Genomic DNA, 25,708 nt, shown 5'->3' on the forward strand with positions numbered 1-25,708 from the left:
AGACTCATACAGGTTTAATTTCAGTCAGAATCTCAATAGACTTTTCTTTTTGGAGGAATGGGATAGTGTATGTAGTACCTTGAAAAAATTATTCTGTTACTCATTTTGAATAGTCAAGACATTTTTGAAAGAGTAATGAGCCAGGTACTTGTCATACCAATATGAGGAAAGACTGTAAGCCTACTATAATAAGACATTGTGGTTTTGATAGACCAATGGACTAGAAACAGACCCTGTTATATGTAAGAATTTGGTGGTATCATGAATCGGTGGAACAGTTAAGAATTATTCAATAAGTGGTATTAGAATAATTGTTAATCACTTGGAAGAAAAGAAATGAAGTTAAAGTTTCCTCTCAGATCTGTACCAAAGTAAATTCTAGATGGATTAAAGTTAATTATGAAGTAGAAGCTGTAAGAAGCCAGAAAAAAAAATGTAGGCAAATATTTAATGACCTAGCAGAAGGAGTTTATAAGGACTGAAACAGTGAAAGAAATCGCACAGGAAAAGGTGGATCATTCTTAACATATAAGAGTTGAAAACTTCTATAATAAAACTACCATAAGTATAGTTAACAGATACATGAAAAAACTGACAGACTGTTTCTGACATATGTAACAAAGTGTATACACAAATGCACATCTACCTGTTGGGCAGGGAAGAAACAACCTGTGGCTCTTAACCATTTTGGGATAACAGTGTCCCGGAAAAATGCATGTGCTGCATAGGCACACTAACAGGCATGTACCACACATACACATGCCCACAACTTTCAATATAATTTTAGGAGACTCACAAGTTCACAAGAGTTTTATGGACCACAAAGAAGTGCCTGGTAAATATGACTAAACCTCACCCTCTCCATTAAGTAAATTTGTTTTATAGATCTGTAATGTTGAATATTGTTGAAAATATTGCTAATGGGATGTAAATTAGTAAAACTCCTCTGGAAAGCTGTTTGGTCTTTAAAATGTCAGAATCTTACTTAAAAACTCTATTTCTAGGAGTTATTTTAAGAAAACATCAGACTCAAATTTTTATTCAGCTATGATCATTATGTATTGAAATGCTTATTATTTATAGTAGAAAAAAATTAGAGGGAAGTAACCTGAATGCTCAACTTTAATGTAATGGTAATTTAAAATATGGTTTAGCCATGCAACAGAGTATAAAACATTATATATAATGTTTTAAAAAGAGTACTTGGCAATGTGGGAAAATTATTAAAATAAACTGTTAAATGAAAAAAGCAAATACTCAAAGATTTTTTTTAAAAAGTTGTTTCTAGGTGATTGGACTGTTGGTGGTTTTAAATTTATTTCTCTATTCCTCATTTTTATAGTGAGTATGTATTTTATACTTCAAATGCTTGGAAAAAATGTTATTCTATTTTGTATAATTTTTTGAGTTTTACTTAAAAATACCTAAAATGATAGTGATTTAATTCTCAAAAATATATGCAAGGTTTTTTTGGGAAAACTTGATGCTTCAAGAAAGTTTATCTTAAAACACATGTTGAATTAAGATAGAAACAATTAATTTTTGGATACCTTTTCCTTCTCCTACTAGAAGTGGAAGACTTGTTTTCTTCACTTAAACATATCCAACATACTTTGGTAGATTCTCAGAGCCAGGAGGATATCTCACTGCTTTTACAACTTGTACAAAATAAAGATTTCCAGAATGCATTTAAGATACACAACGCTGTCACAGTACACATGAACAAGGCCAGTCCTCCTTTTCCTCTTATCTCCAATGCACAAGATCTTGCACAAGAGGTATGTATTCTGAACATCTGCTTGAAATATACAAGCTAATTGTTAGTGATAGTAAGGGAGTATTATTGGAAAATACTGATGTGATTGTAAGTCTTGTTTGAATTAATTACTATTGAGCTCATTTTAATAACTTACTTTGTTAGGAATTTGCTATATGAATATTATCCTGAAAAAATATATACTTCAAAATCAGAGCCCTGTTTCATGAGAAGTGTTTGTTCTATATATAAAATTACATGTTTGCATAGCGAGGTAAATATTTGTCTAACTTACTAAAGGGAAGTTTTTTAGTCCTTTTATAAGTGTATAGTTTTATTTTAAGCATTATACATTATAAAATGAGATGAGTACTGATGAGATTAAGTTATATCTGATAAACAGGTGTCATAAATGTATAACTTCTAAATTTGTTGCTTGTAAATATTTTGAAGTTTTTCCTGTGTACAAACTCTATAGAATTCCAAAAAATTAAATTTTAATGTATGATGAGAGTTTCTCTCATTAACATTCTGACTTTGAAGTTCTAGTTTCTGCTGCTTGTTGATGTTGGTATTCAGGTCTAATGTATTCTGCAAATGTCTTTTAAATTGAAGTTTTTAAAAAGATATAAATAAGCCATCTCCTGTTTTTTGGGATGGAATTCTATCCTTATAGGATTTTAAGTTATTTCGATATTATAAAAACTAAAAATTCTGGAAGCCTATCAAATAAATCTATTTCATTGAACCCAGACACAAGACAGAAAATGAGCTCTGGGGAAGGGTACGACTTTGAGACCTACAGGCCTTTAAAATATCTTAGGAGGCATTTTTTCAGATGAGCACAGAATGCATTTTCTTTATTTAGGTACATACAATGGACAAAAATCCTATGTGCAAGAGTGGCTGAGAGAAGTCTGATGTTACCCAGGATAGGAGAGTATGACCTAAGGACATATTCTAGAGAGGAAATTTTCTATCCACTAGTATTTAAAAGAGCTAGTTGAAACCCATTCTTTGTGCTCATCTTTCATTATTGAAATTAAATATGCAAAATTTTTCAAAAAATTATTCCTGTGGTTTTACTTATCATAGTTGAAATGTTTTTTTTCTGAAAATGGCTTTCCTTATAGAAATCAAAATAATCAACATTACTTTTATTTATTTATTCACAAATACAGGTAACTTTTATTGTGTAGGATAGGGAGGGATACATAATAATTATAATCATTTTCTTCCCTGTCTTTGTCTAACTGGGCCTTTGTTTTGTTGAATAGAGCAATGGGTGGGAAAGAGAATGAGATAAGAGAGACAAAAATTGTTCCAATTAAAGAAAGTGGCACAGACAACAGAAAGGGTGAAAAGAAAAAGGATAAGAGAGGCAACATAGCTTAAAAAGTTTTAGGAGTTGAGTGCAAAGAACTACAAGTGGCTTAAAGAGTTAAATGCTTTAGGAAAGAAGGAAAAGGTTTCTTCAAAAGAACTTTAAAAAATTAATTTGAAAATTTATTTTAGGATAGTCAACATATTTACATGGTTCACAATTTTAAAAGTACCATAAAGAGGAGACTTTCTGAACGTTTGCTATCATATCCTTAAAAATATCTTCAGTAGTACTCAGGAATTGTGTTGCTTTGATGGTGGTTGGATATGTGGCTGATAGTCACCTTGGGCTGAGACTGCTCTCAAATGAGTACAAACTGAGGGACCTATACAGGGCCACAGTGTATGTGATTGTGCTGCTGTGTGAATAACTTCCCCTGTAGCTGTGTCTGCACAACTGTGTGGCAGCCCTAACTTAACAGTGCATAACACTTAAGAAAGGTATATACTCATTTCATCTTAGCGGAGTGTTAAATCTGATGACAAAATTCTAAAAATTTAAATGGATTCATTGCCTTTATTTTACAGCTGGAAAAATGTTAGCAATCACCTAATTCAATTCTTTTGTTTTATATTTCTGAATATTGATAAGTGAGGTCAGGTGATATTTTGTGAATGGCTTAAGACTAGGCTGCTCATCTGCCCAGTGCCTACTGTTTTGCTTTTTTAGCTTTTATAATTCCAGCCATTTTAATATGCACTGAAGAAATTGCTTTATGCGTCAGTTGTATCATTTTTAAATGAAAATTGAAGTAAAACAGGACAAAAAAAAAAACCTAGAAATTTAGCAAAAGAATTTCCTAAAACATTAGGAAGTATTCTTTGTTTTTATAGCTTTTTAAAATAGTATTTTTATAGTTTTTGGGTTAAACAGTAGGTATTATGTAATAGATAACGCCTATGAAAACTTCTTATATTGAGATCCAGATTTAATCTTTGACAATCTAGAATATAAATAATCACAGATCAAGGTTTTTTTGGTCACTGAAGTGCTTTTATCAAGAAAAGGTTGAAAACTTGGGTTTCATTTAATGAACTTGTGCTTATTCAGTAAAAATGTAAGCCAGCAGACTACAAAATAGTATTTTATTTTATTAGTTGATTTTTTGAGATACTGAGATATATACACATGTGTGTACATATATAAATATATATGTAACAAAAACTTGAATCTAAAAGAACTCTTATGAATTAAGAAGAAAAAGACTATTCAGTTTTTTTTTAATAGGCAAAGGACTTAAAGAGACACTCTCAAAAAGAGAAAATCCAGATAGCCAATAAGTATAAAAAGCTGTTTAGATCATTAGCTAACAGAAATGCAAATTAAAACAAAATGAGATACCACTGCATAGACACCAAAATGACTAAAATTTAAAAAAGGGACTGACAATATCAAATATTGGTGAACTTACAGAACAGTTGAAACTCTTACACATTACTGGTAGAGTATAAATTGATACTGCCACTGTGGAAAGTGTTTGGCAAACTAAAACTTAACATACCTATATGTTATAACCCAGCAGTTCCATTTTGGGTATGTACCTGAGAGAAATGAAAACATACCAATACAAAGACTAAGTACAAATACTGGTTATAGCATTTACATAATAACTGGAGTCAACACAGGTGTCCATCAACCAGTGAAAAGTTGAGTCTGAGGAAGAACAATGAATAAAATATTACAGTCTGATGAGAAGTACTATGATGGCAGTATTTGTAAGGTACCAAGAGCATGAGATAGGTGTACCTGATTTAAGGAGAGAGGATGGGAGAAAGGAAGAAATGTAGAAGGAAATTTAATTTGCTGAGTCTTGAAGGATGATTGATAATTAGGAAGTCTAGGAAAGAGGAAAAGCCACTCCATTGGGTTCGAAGACCATAGTGATTGAGGAAGTCTGGCGTATTTCTTCAACAATGAGTAAAGGGTAGAATATAATCTTAAAAGTTACAGTCCATATCCTTAAGGCTGGATAAGCCATGTTATTAATAAATTTAAATTTAACTTATGATGGATCTATGTTGCTAAATATTTTTAATAATTAATTTATAAGAATAGATGAAAGGAGAAAACCATATGATCAACTTGATGATGCAGAAAAGATACCTGAAAAAAAATTTAGTACCTTTCCTGTGATAGTGAAAATTCTTAGAAAGCCAGGCATATTGTGTTAACTTAATAAAAAAAATACCAGTTATCAACAGGGAGCATCCTGTGTAATGGTGAAATACCCAACATACTGCTTTTTAAGCCTGCAATAAGACAGTCTACGACCCTCACCTCTACTATTCAACACTCTCTAGAGGCACTAGCTAGTGCAGTGAAACAGGAAGAAGTAATGAAATATAAAGTTGTGGAAGAACAGCAAACCTGTGAAGTTGTTTCTAATTTGAATAGGCTGAATTACTTTGAGGTAGAAAAACCTTGGTTTATTTGATATTTAACATGAAGCCTGTTAAAATATGGATATAATTTGTACGCATGCAAACATACCCTATTCAAACATGCATGTCAGAAATGTTGGAAGAAATAAATTATTCAGAAAGCTATCTTCAGGTGGTGGATAGATAGGTAATTTTCTATTTTGATGTTCGTGTTTCCTAAATTAAATAAGAAACAGTCATTATAAAGAAAAGTTTAAAGCAAGAAATTTATAAGTTGTGTGAGGTCAAGAATGGAGGCATAAAGTATGGAGGCTGTTGTAATTGTCCAGATGTAAGATTTTGAATAGCAATTGAATAAGAAATGAAGAAATATTTAAGTAGAAGACTAATAGTATTGGACATATTGTTCCTATATGGAGGATAAACGTAAAGGGGGCATCAAGGATGACTTCCTGCCCTCTCTCTGATTGAGGTCATCAAACATTGAGTGTTGTTTGTCAGGCATTCTGCAAATAGCCAAATAACAAAGCTGAAAATGGTTAAGTTCCATCTTCAGTGAGCTCAGTCTAGTCCCATCAATAATTTTAAATGTGTTCAAACTTATTGAGTATACATGTTATCTAAGCAAATAGGATAAGACAATTCAGGTGGCTGGGAGAGCTACATGATAGGGAGCATTCATAATCATCATAGGAAGACAGCATGATGCTTGCAGAGAACCACAAACAGTTTAGGGCTGGCTGGACCAAAAAGGTTAAGGCATGAGGAATGCCAGGTGATAGGACTGGAAAAGAAGCAGAAGTCAGATGATGCTAAGGAACTTAGACTTGATCCTGTAAATGACAGCCAACAAGACTCAAATGTTTATATTTCTGTTCTAGAATTGAAAAGGATATTTAATGACAGGGGAAAATAAAATATTTTTAAAATTAATATCAAATCAAAGGACTTACAGAATTGTATAAATAGCATGATCTCCTTTCAATAAAAGTAAGTGTAATGAATAAACAGATTTTCCCATAGTTTTGGGGTTACGGGCGTTATTTTTTTTTGGTAACCAACTTTATTGATACAATTTACATATGCTTAAAATGGGTGCATTGATTGAATAGTTAGGTATGTTTTTACATATACACCTGTGTTATCAGTCTGTCACCTGTCAGATTATAGAAACATTCATGATTCCACTAAGCTCCCTCGTGGCCCTTTATAAATAATAACCACCTCCCTCCCACTCCCCAGGCCCTAGGCCTTCACTGATTTGTTTTCTGATTTCACAAATTTGCCTTTTCTGGGCATTTCATATAAATGGAATAAGATAATATGTAGTCTTTTATGTCTGACTTTTTCAAATTCACCCATGTGTCACATGTATCAGATTTTGTAACTTCTTGCCAAGTAAGTAGTATTCCATTATATAAGTATCCCATGGTTTGTTTAACCACTCACCTATTAATGGATGTTTGAGTTATTTCCTGTTTATCATTCTAGTGGATGGGTAATGGCATATCATTTTAATTTGTATTCACATATATTGAGCATTTTTCATAGGCTCTTGCCCTATCTTCTTTTGTAACATAGTTTGTCAGACTTTTTTCCCATTCTAAAAGTTAGATTTTTGGTCTTAATGGAGTTGTAAGAGTTCTTATTGTATTCTAGTTACAGGTTCTTTTGTCAGATATATATCTTGTGGTGAATTTTGGTAAAAACAAGGATAAGGATAATACAGGAGGATATATACCAAATGAGTCTCTCTGGGTTTGAGGGTTATAATGACTTTTATTTCCTTCTTTTTGATTAACTATTTTCCAGTTTTTCACATTTAACATATACCATTTCTATAATTTAAAAAATTAGTTTAAAAATGAAAAACAAGGATGGGGGGTATCAATAGGGCACCTGGGTGATGGGCATTAAGGAGGGTACGTGATGTAATGAGCGCTGGGTGTTATATACAACTGATGAATCACTGAACTCTACCCCAGAAACTAATAATACACTATATGTTAATGAATTGAATTTAAATAAAATTTTTTCTTAAAAAGATTTTGACTCTGAAAGAAAATAGAGAAAAATAGTGTAGTTGGAAAAGGGTATGCTCAGGAGAGTATTTCCTTCCTTTCTTTTTTTTTTCCTAAAGATTTAATTTATTTGAGAGAGAGAGAGAGAGACAAAGAGCACAAGCGGGGAGGAGTGGGAGAATCAGGCCCCCACTGAGCAGGGAGCCCAATGTGGGGCTCAGTCCCAGGACCCCAGGATCATGACCTGAGCGGAAGGCAGACACTTAACCGATTGAGCCCCCCAGGTGTCCCAAGAGTATTTTTTTTTGTATTTTCTTTTTAAAGATAAGAGATTAGAGCATTTTTATAGGCCAATGGAAAGGAAGCAGTACAATATAAGAATAGCCTTTTAATTCCTTAGTCCTTTGTAGAAGTAGCTGATGATATGTGAGGACACTAAAATAGGTAGCATCTGGGCTAATAGGGAAAGGAAATAAATAAACACTTAAGAGGAGCTCTACATTTCTGTAGAAGGGAAGATCTCAGAGATGTTTGGGAAAGGATTTAAAAGTAAAAGGAAAAAAATGTCTGTATACAAAATTATTATTTGAGTTGATTTGGTACACTGTACCCTTAGTACATTTTTAATCCAGAATTTTCTTTTCAGAATTACTTTTTCCAGCTATCAAAAGTTCAGGATCAGGGGCTATAAAGTTTATTTTATTTTATTTTATTTAAGATTTTATTTATGAATTTGACAGAGAGAACGTGTGCACAGCAGGGGTTGCTGCAGGGAGAGGAGGGGGTTCTGGCTCACAGAGCAGGGAGCCTAATGTGGGGCTTGATCCCAGGACCCTGGGATCATGACCTGAACCAAAGGCAGACACTTAACAACTGAGCCACACAGGCATCCCTATAAAGTTCATTTTAAATTAGCCTAGATTTGATTTATTTTAAAAAGAAAGACACCTTATCTGAAAAAACAACATTTAATTGCCCACAGTTTTAGGTTACTGCACTAGTCCATTAGTAAGGCTTTAATAGAATTCTTGAAGAAGATAATAATTGCTATGCTAGCTATCCTGTTTATACATACAGAACTCTACAATTAGAAACATGTTTGTCTAGGAACCAAAACAAGAAACAGGCTGGTTTGGGAACTGTCATTGCTTTGATCCACTTGTGGTCAAATGAGGTAATCCCCAAATAATCATCTCTTAGGTTTGATAGGGGAATTACTAGTAAAATGATTTAAAATAGCCAGAAAAAGTATTAGAGAATTACTGTTTTAATCATGAGTTACTTACATAAAAAACACTATATATGAATTTATATGTTTTAATAAATGGTGATAATTTTGGTTTTGTTAGCTGAATTATTGCAAAGCACTCTTTTTGGTGGGTAATTGAGTGGTATTGACACAGAGAACATATATAGAATCATATTTGGGGAAGAATAGTCCACAAAGCAAAATTTGTACCTTTAAATATTTGTGGTAAAAGAAAGAAGATTGAAAATAAATGAACTGGGGGTGCCTGGGTGGCTCAATTAAGCATCCAACTCTTGATTTTGGCTCCAGTCATGATCTGACCTGGATGGGATGGAGCCTTGCGTTGGGCTCCAAGCTCAGTGGGGCATCTGCTTGAGATTCTTTCTCTCCCTCCCCCCCGCCCCTCCCTCTACTAGCACTCTTTCTAAATTACTAAGTAAATAAAATTTTAAGTGAACAGAATATTCAGCCTAAATGATTAGAAATTTAAAAAGGGAATAAACTACAGCAGAGGAAAGGAATTGAATTATTTAAATGGAAAGAACAACAGATTTAAACTTAGAAACTGGGTTTTTGAAAAGTATAAGAAAGTAGAGAAACCTTTGACAAGTTACTATAAAGGAAAAAATTCCAGTAACACTAGGAAATCCACCCTTAAAAACTCTACCATGCCTAGATGATTTTATGTACAAGCTCTATCAAAACATTGAAGAACATGTAATTCTTGTGTTAAACCATTTTAATACAGACTATTTCCCACCCCAATGTACTAGGATAGTACAATCTAGATCCTAAAACCAGACAGTAGTTTTGTAAACCAGTGTACATAACTGCACTCAGCAAGTAAGAGGCCGATCCAGTTTAGGCACGTTAACATAGAAATCTTAGAATGAATGTGACTATGAATAACTCACATCTAGAAATATATTAAGGTAGTAATTTATTGTGTGCCTAGGTACCATGCTAAACAGTTTATATGGATTATCTGAATCTTTTAAGAACCTTGAATGGTAGGTGCCATTCTACAGATAAGGGAATAAAGGCTGAAAGAAATTCATTATAATCAAGTGGCATTCATCGTAGGAATACAAGAATTGCTCAACCTCAGATTTTTTAATGTAATTACCAGCACCTGTGGCATCGTAGTTGTTCCATTACTCTCATGTAAGTTTATCTCATTAGTCTGTGATGCTTTAAAGTGTCCTCTCTGATTTAAGATATAATTGTATAAACATATGATTTTATTTTTTTAAATATTTATTTGACAGATCACAAGTAGGCAGAGAGAGAGAGGGGGAAGCAGGCTCCCCGCTGAGCAGAGAGCCTGATACGGGGCTTGATCCCAGGACCCTGAGATCATTACCTAAGCTAAAGGCAGCGGCTTAACCCACTGAGCCACCTAGGCACCCCTAAATATATGATTTTAAAACTATAACCATTAACTGTTAGAATGGTTTTTCTTCCCTTATGTAATCATTATTAGTCTATTTTGTAGTATGCTAGAAAACCTTTCGAGAAGCAAGTAGGTCATTCATAGTTGTAAATACCAAAATCTAGTCTAATGTGTTTTTTAAATAAAGAATGCTGTTAACAATGATAACAAGGTTGAAAACTATGTGAGAAGAAACACATTCCTTTTTTCTTACAATTCTTTGTAGTGCCCTTCTTTCTTACAAGTAGTTTCTTACAATTTTAAATTGTACCTTTTTTAATATACCTGTATAGATGTTGGTGATACTTCCTATAATCTAGGAAAAATAACCTTATGTTTCTTAGGTACAAACTGTTTTGAAGGCAGTACACCAGAAGGAAGGACAAGAATTAACTGCTTTGCTGAGTGCGCCACATATTCAGGTAGAACATGAAAAGAGTGATATATGTGATTTTTCCAGTATTCAAAGTCTCTGATAAGTCTCCTGGGGCTTGAAGAGACCTCAGACATTACCTCTGCAGCCTGTTTGGTTTATAACTCACACTGCAAAATAATTACTGTGTTGGAATAAATGTGTATACACACGTATACACACACATTATTTTTTGATTATATACTTTTATATTTAAAATTAATCACATTAGTTTTGAAATAACTTTGTTTTCTATACAAAAATTCTTCCCTTTTTTGGTTATATTTTCCATGTTGGGCCTTTAAATTGATTTTGTTATTATGAAGTTTAATAAGCATTTAGACTTTCATGACCCATCCCAGAGTTACCTTGCTATATGTAACACATTTTTTTTAATAGCTATAAGAGCTACAGGTTGCATCTGTACTTCAGTTAGAAAATTTGGAAGCAGATCTGAATATACAAATAATTATTTTTTGTATATATAATAATATATATAATGTGTATGTATTACATATATGTGTGTAATATATATATTACATATATTGCATATAATGTAATTAAATAATTATCTTCTAAGGCTTAGAATATTAGTCTGCGTGATTAAATTCTCTCTACAGAAATAAATCATGCTGCTACTTCAAATGCTGTGTATTTCTTTGAAACAGGCACTTTTACTGGCCCATGATAAGGTCGCTGAGCAGGAAATGCAGCTAGAACCCTTTACAGATGAGAGAGTTTATGAAAGCATTGGCCAGTATGGAGGAGAAACTGTAAAAATAGTTCGTATAGAAAAGGCTCGAGATATTCCACTGGTAAGTGCTCCACATCTCTGATCTGAGATCCTTTCTACACAGGGATCTTATGTATGGCAGACAGTTGAAGACCCCTGTACACTTCTAGTAGTTTTTCTTTCCTTTTCTTTTTTTAAAAGATTTTATTTATTTATTTGACAGAGCGAGACACCGCGAGAGAGGGAACACAAGCAGGGGGAGTGGGAGAGGGAGAAGCAGATTCCCCACCGAGCAGGGAGCCCGGGGTGCAGGCTCGATCCCAGGACCCTGGAATCATGACCTGAGCCAAAGATAGATGCTTAACGACCGAGCCACCCAGGCGCCCCTAGGTTTTCTTTTCTGAGATTGATTTCTTGGAGTTCTTTTATCTCCTTATTCAATTGAGAAAAATTTGTTCATCTTTTCTTACCTATAATTTGATGAAAGTAATAGCTTGTAAAATAATTATTGAGGAACAAAGAAGGGACAAGTTATCTGCTTCATTATTCTCCCAGCTTTTAATAAAAAACAGTACTTAGAAATTCTGATCTTTGCATTTCATTAATTCTGTTGAAATACAGTTACTTATATAGTTTACATATAATTAGATGTATTCCTTAATGTTAATATTTGTTTAATTTTTAAAATGTTTTTGTTTTTGTTTAATGTTTTATTTTTATTTTTTTCTTATGTTCAGCTAGCCAGCATTTTTAATGTTTTATATGTAAAACTTCTTCAATCTCTTTTCTAAGCCTGCTGCAATTGCCTTAATTTTCTTTCTTTTATTTTCAGAGAAATAGTTTTGAATCTTCATGTTTCAAATTAGGTCTTGAATAGTTTGGTACATAAAATAAGGACTGTATTTTATGGGCAGTTTATGTAACTAGGTTTTTCCCCCACCAGAAAAAACAAACTGGGAAAGTTATAACAAAATTTTAAGATAAAAGTTTAGGAGAAAAATTTTACATATTCTGTCTACTTTTAAGCTTTATTCTGTTTCATATTTCAGTTTTTTAAATGCATATATTTCAGTTGTGAATGTTTAATACATTTTAATTTGAAATAGTGCTGCTATAATATTTAATATTTAATAATAAGTGAGATTTTTCATCCCTTAATCATATTCTGAATTTTTAAAAAGGACTTTTATAGTTATGTCATATACACTAATTATATCTTAGTATAACTATTTGAATAGCATCCAGCATATATAGAACAAATTTGATTTTAGGTCTTCACATTATTGTTAAGTTAAGTGCATTTTTCTGTTGTTGTATATTTCAAAAGTCTGCTTGATTTTAGAATTCAAATGAAAACAGTGTGTCAGAAGCAGAAACTCTTGTAAGGAAAATAGTCAACTTTCAAAGCTAATTATCACGTTTACTCTAGTTATGTAAAGTGTTTTTTTCTCAAGATAAATGAAGGCTAATATTGTTGAATAGAAAAGTTTTAAATGAAGAAATGTTTAATAAAAAAGTACATTTTAAAATTAGATACTGGCTTTTTTTAGGGTGCTACAGTTCGTAATGAAATGGATTCTGTCATCATTAGTCGGATAGTAAAAGGAGGTGCTGCAGAGAAGAGTGGTCTGTTACATGAAGGAGATGAGGTTCTGGAAATTAATGGCATTGAAATTCGAGGGAAAGATGTCAATGAGGTTTTTGACTTGTTGGTAAGTTGATACAGAAGAATGACCGATAGGTTCTTAAAAGCTGTGTTTTTTTGTTATTTACTTAAAAATGCGATATTTAAAAAATTAAGAACATTAGACAATTTCTAGCCTAAAATTCACATGATATAATTATTCCCACAATATTTTTTAGTAGAGTTTTATTTTGATGTGGTTACCACTGATTTTTTTTATCTTGAGCTTTCTTACTACAAGGTATATTTTATTTGCCTCTGAAATCACTAATATAACTAATTCTTCAACATATATTTATTGAGTGCCTGTTACATGCTAGCCACGAGGAAAATAGTGACAAAACAAAGTCCATGCCCTCATCTTTTTTTAAGTTCATTTTTTTTTTTTTTTTGTATTTTCTTCAACTGATTGGTCTTTCCTTAACAATTTTAGGTAATAGCATGGTATTAATGTACACTGTCCAATATAATAGCCACTAGCTACATGTGCTAGTTATTAAGATTTAAATAAAATTCTATTCCCCATTCATACTGGCTGCATTTCAGGTATTCAGGAGCAGTACGTGGCTGATGCCTTCCATATTAAGATACAGAACATTTCCATCATCATAGAAGTTTCTGTTGGACAGTGCCAATATGATCAGGAAGCCATTTAAAGTTAGTCTTTGAGGGAAATTTATGATCACTTTGTATATATCCACAAACCAGATTCATATTCTCATTTACTTAGCATCAGTGTTACAGTAGAATCTCCTATCTGCTGCTGATTGTTGAAGAATCTAGAAAACATCCTTACTTTCACCTATCCTCATTCATTGCTTTGGTAAAGCAGTGTCAGTAGTTGTTTTTAGGCCTCGTTTTATTGGCTGTTGTCTCTCTTGAGCACTACTCCCTGCAATGTCAGGACTAGAAGTTGTGATTACTGTTCAGGCTGGAGGTATCTGAACAAGTCAGTCAGTGGTGTACCGGGAAATAATAGTTTACAGTAACACTATACAGTTAAAAAAACAGCTGGTGACAGAGACCAGGTATCTGGGAAGTAAGAGTATATTTGTGTATTTGCATCACTTTTCTAATCCTGGTCACAATTACTATTTCAAATTCTACTGTTTTAAAATTGATGTTTGCCAGAGTAGATAACCCAGAACTGTTACAGCACTGTGGTATCTTCCAAACCTTCACTGTGAAATCTTCCTAAGCTTACACTAAATAGAAGACAAAAACTAAAGACTTCTGGGCTTACGTGGCTTTCTCCAGTGGACCAGAACTACAGAATGCCACATTCCTGGGTAGCTCTACTATAATGGAATCCATGGAAAGTCTAATTTATGCTCCCTGATGAAATGGCATTCATCTTTACCAACTTTTTAAGAAGTCTTCTAGGGTATCCAGAATAGTTCAGTTTAAGGAATATTCATCATAACATCATAGAACGTTTTTATAAAGATAGATTTTTAAAATAACCTCATCTTTCTATTACAGTCTGATATGCATGGTACTCTGACATTTGTTCTGATTCCTAGTCAACAGATCAAGCCTCCTCCTGCCAAGGAAACAGTAGTAAGTGATTTTTTTTTAATGTTCGTTATTTATTGTCTGATGTCTACTGTTTATTTAATTAATAAACTTTATTTTTTAGAGTAGTTTTAGGTTCACAGCAAAATTGAACAGAAAGTTACCACATATGCATAACTGCCTCCACTATCAGCGTCTTGTATCATTTGCTACATCAATGAATGGATGCTTTCATTATTTCTCATTAGGATTCACTCTTGGTATTGTACATCCTTTGGGTTTTGACCAATGTATAATATGTATCCACCATTGTATCATACAGGATAGTTTGCCCTAAAAATCCTCTGTGCTCTGCCTGTTCATCACTTCCTTCCCTCCATAACCCATGGCAACCACTGATCTTTGTAATTTTGCCTTTTCCATAATGTCATATAGCTGGAATCATATAGTATGTAGCCTTTCCAGATTGGCTTTTTTCATGAGTGGTAAGCATTTATGTTTCCTCCATGTCTTTTCTTAGCTTTTGGTAGCCTTTTTTTTTTTTTTAAGTGCCAAATAATACTCCATTATCTGGTTATACAATAATTTATCCACTTACCTATCGAAGGATATCTTGATTGCTTCCAAGTTTTGGTAGTTACCAGTAAAGCTGCCATAAACATCCTTGTGCAGGTATTTTTGTGTGGACATGTTTTCATCTGATTTGGGTAAATACCAAGGAATCAAAAACTTAAATCCACACAGAAACTTACACATGAGTGTTTACTTTTGAGTATTAGAAATGTCACTTTATTTTATGTATGTATGTATGTATTTATTTATTTATTTATTAGATTTTTTTATTTATTAGAGCACAAGCAGGCGGAGGGGGAGTGGAGGAAAGACTACCCACTGAGCAGGGAGCCCAGCGTGGGGCTTGATCCCAGGACCCTGCCATGACCTGAGCTGAAGGCAGATGCTTCACTGACTGAGTCATGCAGGCACCCCTAGAAATGTCACTGTAATTATTTCTTTCATTCAAGTAAAGGGTAAATTCAGTAGTTTTTATTTAAAGAAATATTAATATTTCAAATTTATTGAACTCTGAAAAGTAAAAAAGTAGAATATACTTTTCTTCCAGAATTTTTATGACTTCTAACTTGTCAAAGATTTTCTGTCATTATAGGTTATTTAACTTAAACATACTTAGAGTAGGGAGGAAAAGTGCTTTTACAAAGTATGCACAACTTTGGGGCACCTGGGTGGCTCAGTGGCTTAAGGCCTCTGCCTTTGGCTCAGGTCATGATCCCAGGGTCCTGGGATCAAGCCCTGCATCAGGCTTTCTGCTCAGCAGGGAGCCTGCTTCCCCTTCTCTCTCTGCCTGCCTCTCTGCCTACTTGTGATCTCTGTCTGTGAAATAAATAAAATCTTAAAACAAAAACAAAAAACAAGGTATGCACAACTTTAACTTTAGAATATGTATTGCTCTTTTATGTTAAACATTTTTCAACTAGCTGTAGTAACAGACTTAATTACTATAGGACCTAACAGTTCCACTCCTAGGTGGAGACTCAAGAGAATTGAAAACCTACATCCTCACAAAAAAAAATCGTACATGAATGTGCATAGCAGCATTATATTATTAACCAGAAAGTAGAAACAGCCTAACTATCTGCTAGCTAACAATTGGAAAGTAAAATGTGCTATATCCATAGAAAGGAATATTATTTGGCAATCAAAAGAAATAAAGTACCGATATATGCTACAACATGCATGAACCTTGAAAAAATTAGGCTAAGTGAATGAAGCCAGTCACAAAAGGCCATGTATTGGTTCATTTATATGAGATGTCCAGGATAAGTAAATCCAGAGAGACCAAAAGTAGTTTAGTAGTTCCTTAGGTGTAGGGAAGGGGAGTTAAGAGAGCATGGGAGTGATTCCTAATGAGTATGGGCTTTCCTTTTGGGGTGATAAAAATGTAAAATTGTTCATGGTTGCACAACTCTGAATTTACTAAAAACTAATTGCATACAATAGTGACTTTCATCATGTATGACTTATTTCTCAGTAAAGCTATTAAAAAACTATAGATTTGAAAATGCTGAGTTACATGGAGGGCTGATGTATTGCATCTGTTATTGTTAACTTTTACAAAAACTTAACACTTTGAAAGAGGACACAGTTTCATTTTTTTTTTTCCCTCAATATTTCATCACAGTTATGCTTTATCTTTTGGCCATGATTCCACATCTTCCCTTTATTCCTTATGGAACATATTGAAGTTGATGTTGCATCTGCAACCTTCCTTCTGTTTAAAGTTCTTTATAAGAAGAAAAATTAGGAAATAGTTTGTCTCTGAATTCTGGCAGCCTCAGTCTCTGTCTGTGCCTTTTCCCATGTCTCTCCTGTGAACAAGAATTTGGCTATTAAATATAGTATCATGATCCAGTTGTATTTAAAAAAAAAAAAAAACACTTCTGGCTGTGTAGAAATTGAATTCGTAGAGCCAATAATGGAAGCAAGGAGATTTAGGAAACTGAATTCATTATAAAGTATGATGATGGCTTAAACTAGGATGATAGTATTGGTGGAAAAAATGGATCAGGCTGTGTTCTAGAAGTAGAGATGGCAGGACCTTTTAATGAAGGTGGAGGGTAAAGGAAAGAGGAAGTAAGAAGCTTGAGTAACTAGGCAGATAATGGTGCTGATTATTACTAAAGGGAAGTCTGAAGGAAAAACAGATTTGGGGAAAAAAATAAAGAGGTCCCATTTTCCAGGTTTGAGGGGCATTCAGGTAGACATACTGACTGCATAGAACTGACAATATTGGAGTGCTTGGGTCTCATTCATTTAGGCATCCAGCTCTTGGTTTCGGCTCAGGTCATGATCTCAGCTCCATGTAGGGCTTTGTGCTTGTGGGGAGTCTGTTTGAGAGTCTCTTTTTCCCTTTCCCTCTGCCTGTTCCTATACACTCTCTTTCTCTCTCTCTCTAAAATAAATAAACCTTTAAAAAAAGAATACATCAGTCTGGAATTCTAAGGAGAGATCTGGGCTATAGTTGTATTTACTGTGGGGAGAGCAGGTCAGAGGAGCAGTCTGTTTATATGTACTTGACGTATTTGCAAAATTTGAAAATAATTGTTTAAGATTACAAAGCTGTCATCATCAAGACAGCATGGTACTGGCACAAAAAACAGACACATAGATCAGTGGAACAGAATAGAGAGCCCAGAAATAGACCCTCAACTCTATGGTCAACTAATCTTCGACAAAGCAGGAAAGAATGTCCAATGGAAAAAAGACAGCCTCTTCAATAAATGGTGTTGGGAAAATTGGACGATCACATGCAGAAAAATGAAATTGTACCATTTCCTTACACCACACACGAAAATAGACTCAAAATGGATGAAGGACCTCTATGTGAGAAAGGAATCCATCAAAATCCTTGAGGAGAACACAGGCAGCAACCTCTTCGACCTCAGCCGCAGCAACATCTTCCTAGGAACATCGCCAAAGGCAAGGGAAGCAAGGGCAAAAATGAACTATTGGGATTTCATCAAGATCAAAAGTTTTTGCACAGCAAAGGAAACAGTTAACAAAACAAAAAGACAACTGACAGAATGGGAGAAGATATTTGCAAACGACATATCAGATAAAGGGCTAGTGTCCAAAATCTATAAAGAATTTAGCAAACTGAACACCCAAAGAACAAATAATCCAATCAAGAAATGGGCAGAAGACATGAACAGACATTTCTGCAAAGAAGCATCCAGATGGCCAATAGACACATGAAAAAGTGCTCCACATCACTCGGCATCAGGGAACTACAAATCAAAACCACAATGAGATTATCATCTCACACCAGTCAGAATGGCTAAAATTAACAAGTCAGGAAATGACAGATGCTGGCGAGGATGCGGAGAAAGGGGAACCCTCCTACACTGTTGGTGGGAATGCAAGCTGGTGCAACCACTCTGGAAAACAGCATGGAGGTTCCTCAAAAAGTTGAAAATAGAACTACCCTATGACCCAGCAATCGCACTACTGGGTATTTACCCTAAAGATACAAACGTAGTGATCCGAAGGGCACGTGCACCCAAATGTTTATAGCAACAATGTCTATAATAGCCAAACTATGGAAAGAACCTAGATGTCCATCAACAGATGAGTGGATAAAGAAGATGTGGTATATATATATATATATACAATGGAATACTATGCAGCCATCAAAAGAAATGAAATCTTGCCATTTGTGACGACGTGAATAGAACTAGAGGGTATCATGCTTAGTGAAATAAGTCAATTGGAGAAAGACAACTATCATAAGATCTCCCTGATATGAGGAAGTGGAGATGCAACGTGGGGAGCTAGGGGGGTAGGAGAAGAATAAATGAAACAAGATGGGATCGGGAGGGAGACAAACCATAAGTGACTCTTAATCTCACAAAACAAACTGAGGGTTGCTGGGGGGAGGGGGGTTGGGGAGGGTGGGGTTATAGACATTGGGGAGGGTCTGTGCTATGGTGAGTGCTGTGAAGTGTGTAAACCTGGCGATTCACAGACCTGTACCCCTGGGGATAAAAATACATTATATGTTTATAAAAAATTTTTTAAAAAGATTAAAAATAATAATTGTTTAAGGATGTTCACATTCATAGTTTATATAAAGAGAACTGGGTTGGAAGGATAAGTTGAGAACCATTGCTGTCAAATGTATTCACTTTTCTATTAAAGGTATAAAATGTATTATCTAATTTTCATCTTAATTTTTTTTCTTATTTGGAAGAGGATCTGGAATTTTATTATACAGTAAGGCTTTATGAATACACACTAGAAATACAAAAAATACAGAAAATTTCAGTGTGTATTAGATGCACATCCCGTTTTCAAGTTAGGGCATTTGCTGTATTAAGTTCGCTATTACCCTAAGGTTCATATTTCTGTCTGCCTTCTACTAAGTATCTTTTGGATGTCCCATTGATACCCCAAACTTCCCATGTGAAAAAATGGAAGCAAACAATTTTTTTTTTTTAAGATTTTATTTATCTGTTTAAGAGAAAGAGCATGCATGCACATGAGCAGGGGAGGGGGGCGGGTGGCAGAAGCAAACTTCCCGCTGCTGAGCAAGGAATCCAATGCAGGGCTCCGTCCCAGGACCCTGGAATCATGACCTGAGCTGAAGACAGATACTTAACCAACTGAGCCACCCAGACACCCAAAGACAATCCTTCTTGAGTGGGGATTGGGAGGCGCAATCTCAGGTTGGAGATGGATTTTGAAAACTGTTACTTGATACCAGAAAGGCTTTTCTTGATGCCACCCTTAATTTTACACTGTGAATGAGGGGTAAAGTTTAGGCCAAGCTAAAGGAAGATACACTTTCATTCTTTTCTCCCCACCAATAATTTAAAATTCAAAATAAATAAATCTATAATAAATAAATAAAAACTAAAAAGGAAAATTATTTTGGAGCATTGAATCCCTTAGGAAAGATGTAAATAAATTGATGAATCATCTCTCTACCATATCCCCATCGTTAGGACTTAAGATGTGAATAGCTTATGAGCTTATGGGTACTAATAAAAGGCAAAGAGAAAAATGTTAAGCTGGAAGATAATTGTATTTAAACAATCCTATAACCCTATCATTTGAAATTTAGAAGATTTTTTTTTTATGTAGAAAGCAAACACTGTTTTGGTCAGATACATTGTACTGATACTACAGTATTGTTCACCCCTGGAGTTTTCTATAAGGGTCGTCATCTCTCCATTTTAGAAAGGGCTCTATTGGGGGCTCCTGAGTGGCTCCATCTCTTTATTTCTGCTCAGTTCATGATCTTAGGGTCATGAGGTGGAGCCCCACATGGGGCTCCAGGCTGGGTGTGGAGCCTGTTTAAGATTCTCTCTCTCCTCATCTCCGCCCCTCCTCACTTAAAAAAGTGAGGAGGGGGAGCTCTGTTTTCTTTTGTATGGTAAACTAAATTAGCCACTAACAGAGCTGGAGAAGAAAGATGGATGAAGATAACTTCTAGCACTAATTAGAATTGATCAGTTAGAATATATGGATAGAAGTCACATAGAGCATGTGCTTGTGCTCAACGCGTTGCTCAGACTTTAACTCAACCAAATGGTTCATCTCTGACGTAAAATAAATTTTGCTCTTAATTTTAGGGGGTACATTTTAAACAGAACTAGATAAACTTGTTATATAAGCAAAGCATTTTTCCTTTGTACTGTTCTTAGCCTACAGAGAGAGAGAGGCCCCATTCCAAACCAACTAAGTCTGAATAGTCAAGTGGTGGGGATACCTAGGCAAGAAGAGAGAGAAAAGCATCTCTGGCTGATTTTGTTGACCTTTGGCAAAAGTCACAAACCTAGATACAGCCTCCACAGCAGTCTAGTTTCCCTCAGGGTAGCAGTTCCTAAGGTTTTAAGGTACGTTGTATTTCTTATTTTTTTAAAGATTTTATTTGACAGCTCAAGCAGGGGTAGTGGCAGACAGAGGGAGAGGGAGAAGCAGACTCCCCGCTGAGCAGGGAGCCTGATGTGGGAGCTCAGTTCCAGGACCTTGGGATCATGACCCGAGCCAAAGGCAGATACCCAACTGAGGGTGACTGAGGCACCCAGGCACCCCTTAGGGTACATTTTAAATTGCATGTATATAACTGTTACAAAGGGAAGCTAGTTAAAATGCAGAATGCTAAAGTTTGAGATGTAGCATAAGAATTTAGTATTTTGATAAACATTCTAGGCAGCTGATCTCAGCAGAACACTTTGAAAATGTGCTAGATAATTGCTTTCAGAAAGTTACTAGATAAAATCATCAGTCAGGTGACCAAGTTAGTCTGATTTCACAGATCTCTAAAAGCCTGATAACAAAAATGATATCTTCACCACCTTAAATAATTCCTATAATTCCATATTTAGATTTCCAAGACTTTTTGGCTAAAAAGCAACAAATTTAAGCAGGTTTTGGAAGCATTGATTGACAGAGATGATAAGCAGAAGTTTTTTTGATAATCCTACTTATTAGGTACTTCCAGATTATACTACATCTTATGCCAAGATTACAAAATTGTATATATATCTTTTAACCCAGTCTTCAACTCTGTTTTGATTCTCTGCTAACCTCATAGAACTTTCTAAAGTTCACTTATGGGTTTTACCTGGCAAAGTTTTCAAGATTTTAATCAAAACTGTTTTCACATCAAGAACAAGGCTCATTAGGGCACTCTGTAGTTGAAATTCAGCAGAACACTGTCAGAATGAATGAGGTCTCTTCATCATTAACCCAAGTGAATACCGTGTGATTGTATTTGTATGAAGTAAAATACCAGGGAAAGTAATTTATGCTTCCAGGAATCAGGATGCTCTTTACTCTTGGAGGACATTAGGGTGGTTAGTGACTGAAAGGAGCATGAGGCAGGGCTTTTGGGGTGCTGCTGATACTCTGATTCTTGATTTGGGTGCTGGTTAAACAGGTATGTTTCCTTTGTGAAAATTCACTGACCATACACTTAATGATTTTTGTGTACTCTTGAACTTATGGAGCACATCCATGAAAAGCAACCCCCCAAAACAGATTAGCATATAAATTCTACACTTTTTTAAAGATTTTATTTATTTATTTGACAGAGACAGTGAGAGAGGGAACACTAGCAGGGGGAGTAGGAGAGGGAGAAGCAGGCTTCTCACTGAGTAGGGAGCCCAATGTGGGGCTCAATCCCAGGACCCTGGGATCATGACCTGAGCCAAAGGCAGACGCTTAATGACTTAGCCACCCAGGCGCCCCTAAATTCTACCTTTTTAACTGGATCATTTAATTGCTTTACCTCAGTGTTGTTATTTGTATATATTAGGACTTAGATTTCTTCATTTCCTCTTTACAGTGGTTAGTAATGTATTTTTCTGAAATTATAAAAATATCCAATGACACACTCAAGCATAATTTCTGAAAGAGGCTGCTGTTTCCATGAGAATTCTTGGTTATGCCTTACTGTAGAGGGAGATATAGATACAGATTTATATCTATATCTATCTATCTATATATATATCTTTATCACTTAGAAAGTGATCAGATTTCATTTCCATCATCATTGGTTGAGAACAGTCAGTTTTGTGTTTTAGGAGCTCTAAAAGGATAGACTGTCTTATCATAAAACAGTTTTCGAGGCAGACCATTATTGGCTTTATGATAGGTGGCCTCAATTATGACAAGGGTGAAAGGCTTAGTTAAGGAAAGACAAATAACAATTGGATAGAAAAGGACTCTGAATTATAAGATTCTTAGGATGTCAATCAATTGCTTGGCTCATTGAGCTGCAGTTTAACCTATATGGGGCAGAAACACTCATTGTGCACAGGTGTTGGATTTCATTAGATGAAAATGGACTATTTACAGATTTTGGAAATGCCATTTAACCAGGTGGGATGAAAATTATAGATGGAGAAGTTGAAAAGAATATTAATTCATTCATAACTTCTTAGAATTAAGATGGCTTTGTTATATCTTACGGAGGTATTTTGGAGCAAGGAAGACAGGCAATAACTTAGTTTTCAAGAAGATGCATGTGAATTCTTACGTACCTTTAATGCTGTAAGTCTCACACATTTTTGGATGTGAAAAAATACATTGTTAGCAAAAATTATAACTTGTACCATTGTTAAATTTCAAAGCCTATAAATAGAACACAACAGGAATTTATTATAAATTTGATTGAGATGATTTTTGCAGTTTGGGGTGTGATTGTTTATGAACCTAAACACATCCCTTTGAAAGAAGCAGAGAAGTCGAAGGCACAGTTACACTGACCGTGTATTCAAGAAAGGAAGACCGCACCCGCGAAACTGACACTCCTATAAAGGTGACAGATGTGGTTAGGTTTAGTCTACCTTTCCAGGTGGCTGTGGTTTAGAAATTACATACCTTATTGCAGAGTCATTGTTTTCAAAGGTCAGGGAAGGAGAGTGAAGGGGTTTCAATTACATTCCCTCCTGCTTCTCTCAAGCCTTAGAGGCCCCTGAGCACTTCAGGCTTGTTAGTGGCTAACAGTGCAATGCTCTGCTTACTCTTGTATGGTTCTGTTTGTTTGTTTTTTTACTCTTGTACATGTTTACAGTCAACAGAGAGATGAACTTAATTGCAGAAAACAAGAGAAGCCTGAGAAAATACTGCTGTTATTTAACTAAACCTCCCCACTTTCAACTCATAATTGCTTTACACTAATGGAAAATTAAAACATTTTAATGTTTATGCTGAATATTTGTGTTATCATTTATTTCATCATTACTGTTTTGCATTTTACCCTTTTTATCTTTTAGATCCATGTGAAAGCTCATTTTGATTATGACCCCTCAGATGACCCTTATGTTCCATGTCGAGAATTAGGTCTATCTTTTCAAAAAGGGGACATACTTCATGTCATCAGTCAAGAAGATCCAAATTGGTGGCAAGCCTACAGGGAGGGGGATGAAGATAATCAGCCTCTAGCTGGGCTTGTTCCAGGTAAAAGTCAATATAATAGAACATATTTAAAAGAACATTTAAAATACAAGCCTTCACAGAGGAAAAACTCACTTTTTCGTGTCTTTTTAAAAACGATGTAATTACTTCTTCATGCATTTGGGTTTTTATATATATTAATAAGTTCACAGAAAGCTACAAATCCTCTATTTTAAAACCTAAAAACTAAAAACAAATTTTATCTATACTCAGTCACAGTTCAGAGAATGAGGAATGGGCTTCTTATGTTAACTTTAAAGGATGATGCTACACCCCTTGGTTTTTCACAGTAACATGGGACATTCCTCTAGAAACCCTGGAGTATTGAGTAGCCATCATGTTCTACTTGGTGCTTGGCCAGATAGCAATTTGATATCTTCTCATGCCATCTTTAGCCCATAAATATTTAGAACTAGAGTATATTAACTGATTACATTGAGTTTCTGAAAGATGCATTCAAGGAGATTTGGGTGATATCATTTGTAAGTCTTTTATAGGACAAGTAAATAGATCTACCTTATTTTGAGTTTGATGATGGTTTTAAGTGTTAGAAGATTTAAGGGGTCATACTGTCCACCTCCCATTAATGTCTGTTGCCATTACAACAGTCTATATACATATGTACTATAAAAATGTGCCAAAGAAGTACCTGGCTCTAATGCTTTTAAACATTTTGATATGTAACTGATCAAAATTATTTTGTTCCTTATTTTTTTCTTGAATGTTAAAATCAGATACTTTTTTTTTTAATTTTTTTACTTATTTTTAAACTTTAATGCTCTAAAAATTTCCCCTCTCATCATAGTTACTTATTTTTACTAGGAATGCAGATCTGTATAGCATAAGATAACCTGGTAATCTTGAATACTACTTATGTGTGCCAAACTCCGTGTTAATGTTTTTGCTGTGCTCTTATGAAGTGCACTAAATTCTACAGATCATCCCAACATAGATGGAATTTGCTTATTGATTTCAAAGAATCCTTGGCTTGAAACAAAAAGAACTGGATATAAAAATTGTAGAAGTAGAACTCTATTCCAGATTTTCTAAGTAAAAACCACTTTTATCCTCCAGAAAAAATACATTTGATTTTAAGGTAGATACCTGAAAGAAGATGAAAGTCAAAAACTTCGAAAGCCTCCTATATTAAAATCTTAATTCTGAGAGGAAAAACATTGTATGTTTTTCATTTATTTTTATCAGTGGTAGCTTAAAGATGGAAATAAAAAATCATTAAAACATACACATATACACATACATAGAAGAAGGGATTGAGAATAATAAATGCAAGGGGATATATTGAGTGCTATCTTTAAAAAGTGATGAATGTTCACATATTTTGTGAAGTTAATTCCTAGAATTAATTTGTTTGAGATAATTCTAAATGATCTAGCATAGTACTTTCCACATAGTGAATACACAGTGAAAGCTTTGTAAAAATTGAGCTATTAGATTTTTCTAACACTGGTTTCTTATCTTTTCTAATAGATGATATATCTATATTCTAGTAATACCTGTCCTAGGATTGGTTGATAGTGAGGTTGAAACCTAATAACTTTAAACATTTGGAGGCTTGTAATCATAGCTGACATACTTTCATATGGTGGCAGAAAGATTTAAAAGGGAATGTAACCAAAGAGTTGCTTCTGGTATTTTCCCCT

General features: G+C 34.5%; 1 protein-coding gene across 1 annotated transcript in view; it reads left to right on the forward strand.

Annotated features, from left to right (window-relative positions):
* The window catches only part of LOC111148772 (membrane palmitoylated protein 5), a 55,515-nt gene that overhangs the window by 14,796 nt on the left and 15,011 nt on the right, over positions 1 to 25,708 (forward strand). Inside the window, exons 2-7 of the mRNA XM_022505572.1 lie at positions 1,570 to 1,778; positions 10,568 to 10,645; positions 11,304 to 11,450; positions 12,919 to 13,080; positions 14,535 to 14,612; positions 23,867 to 24,050. Coding sequence (XP_022361280.1) covers positions 1,570 to 1,778; positions 10,568 to 10,645; positions 11,304 to 11,450; positions 12,919 to 13,080; positions 14,535 to 14,612; positions 23,867 to 24,050 — 858 coding nt within the window. The remainder of the gene's footprint in view (positions 1 to 1,569; positions 1,779 to 10,567; positions 10,646 to 11,303; positions 11,451 to 12,918; positions 13,081 to 14,534; positions 14,613 to 23,866; positions 24,051 to 25,708) is intronic.

Source organism: Enhydra lutris, unplaced genomic scaffold, assembly GCF_002288905.1.
Source record: "Enhydra lutris kenyoni isolate GAN:26980312 unplaced genomic scaffold, ASM228890v2 scaffoldscaffold20, whole genome shotgun sequence".
Taxonomy (NCBI): Eukaryota; Metazoa; Chordata; class Mammalia; order Carnivora; family Mustelidae; genus Enhydra; species Enhydra lutris.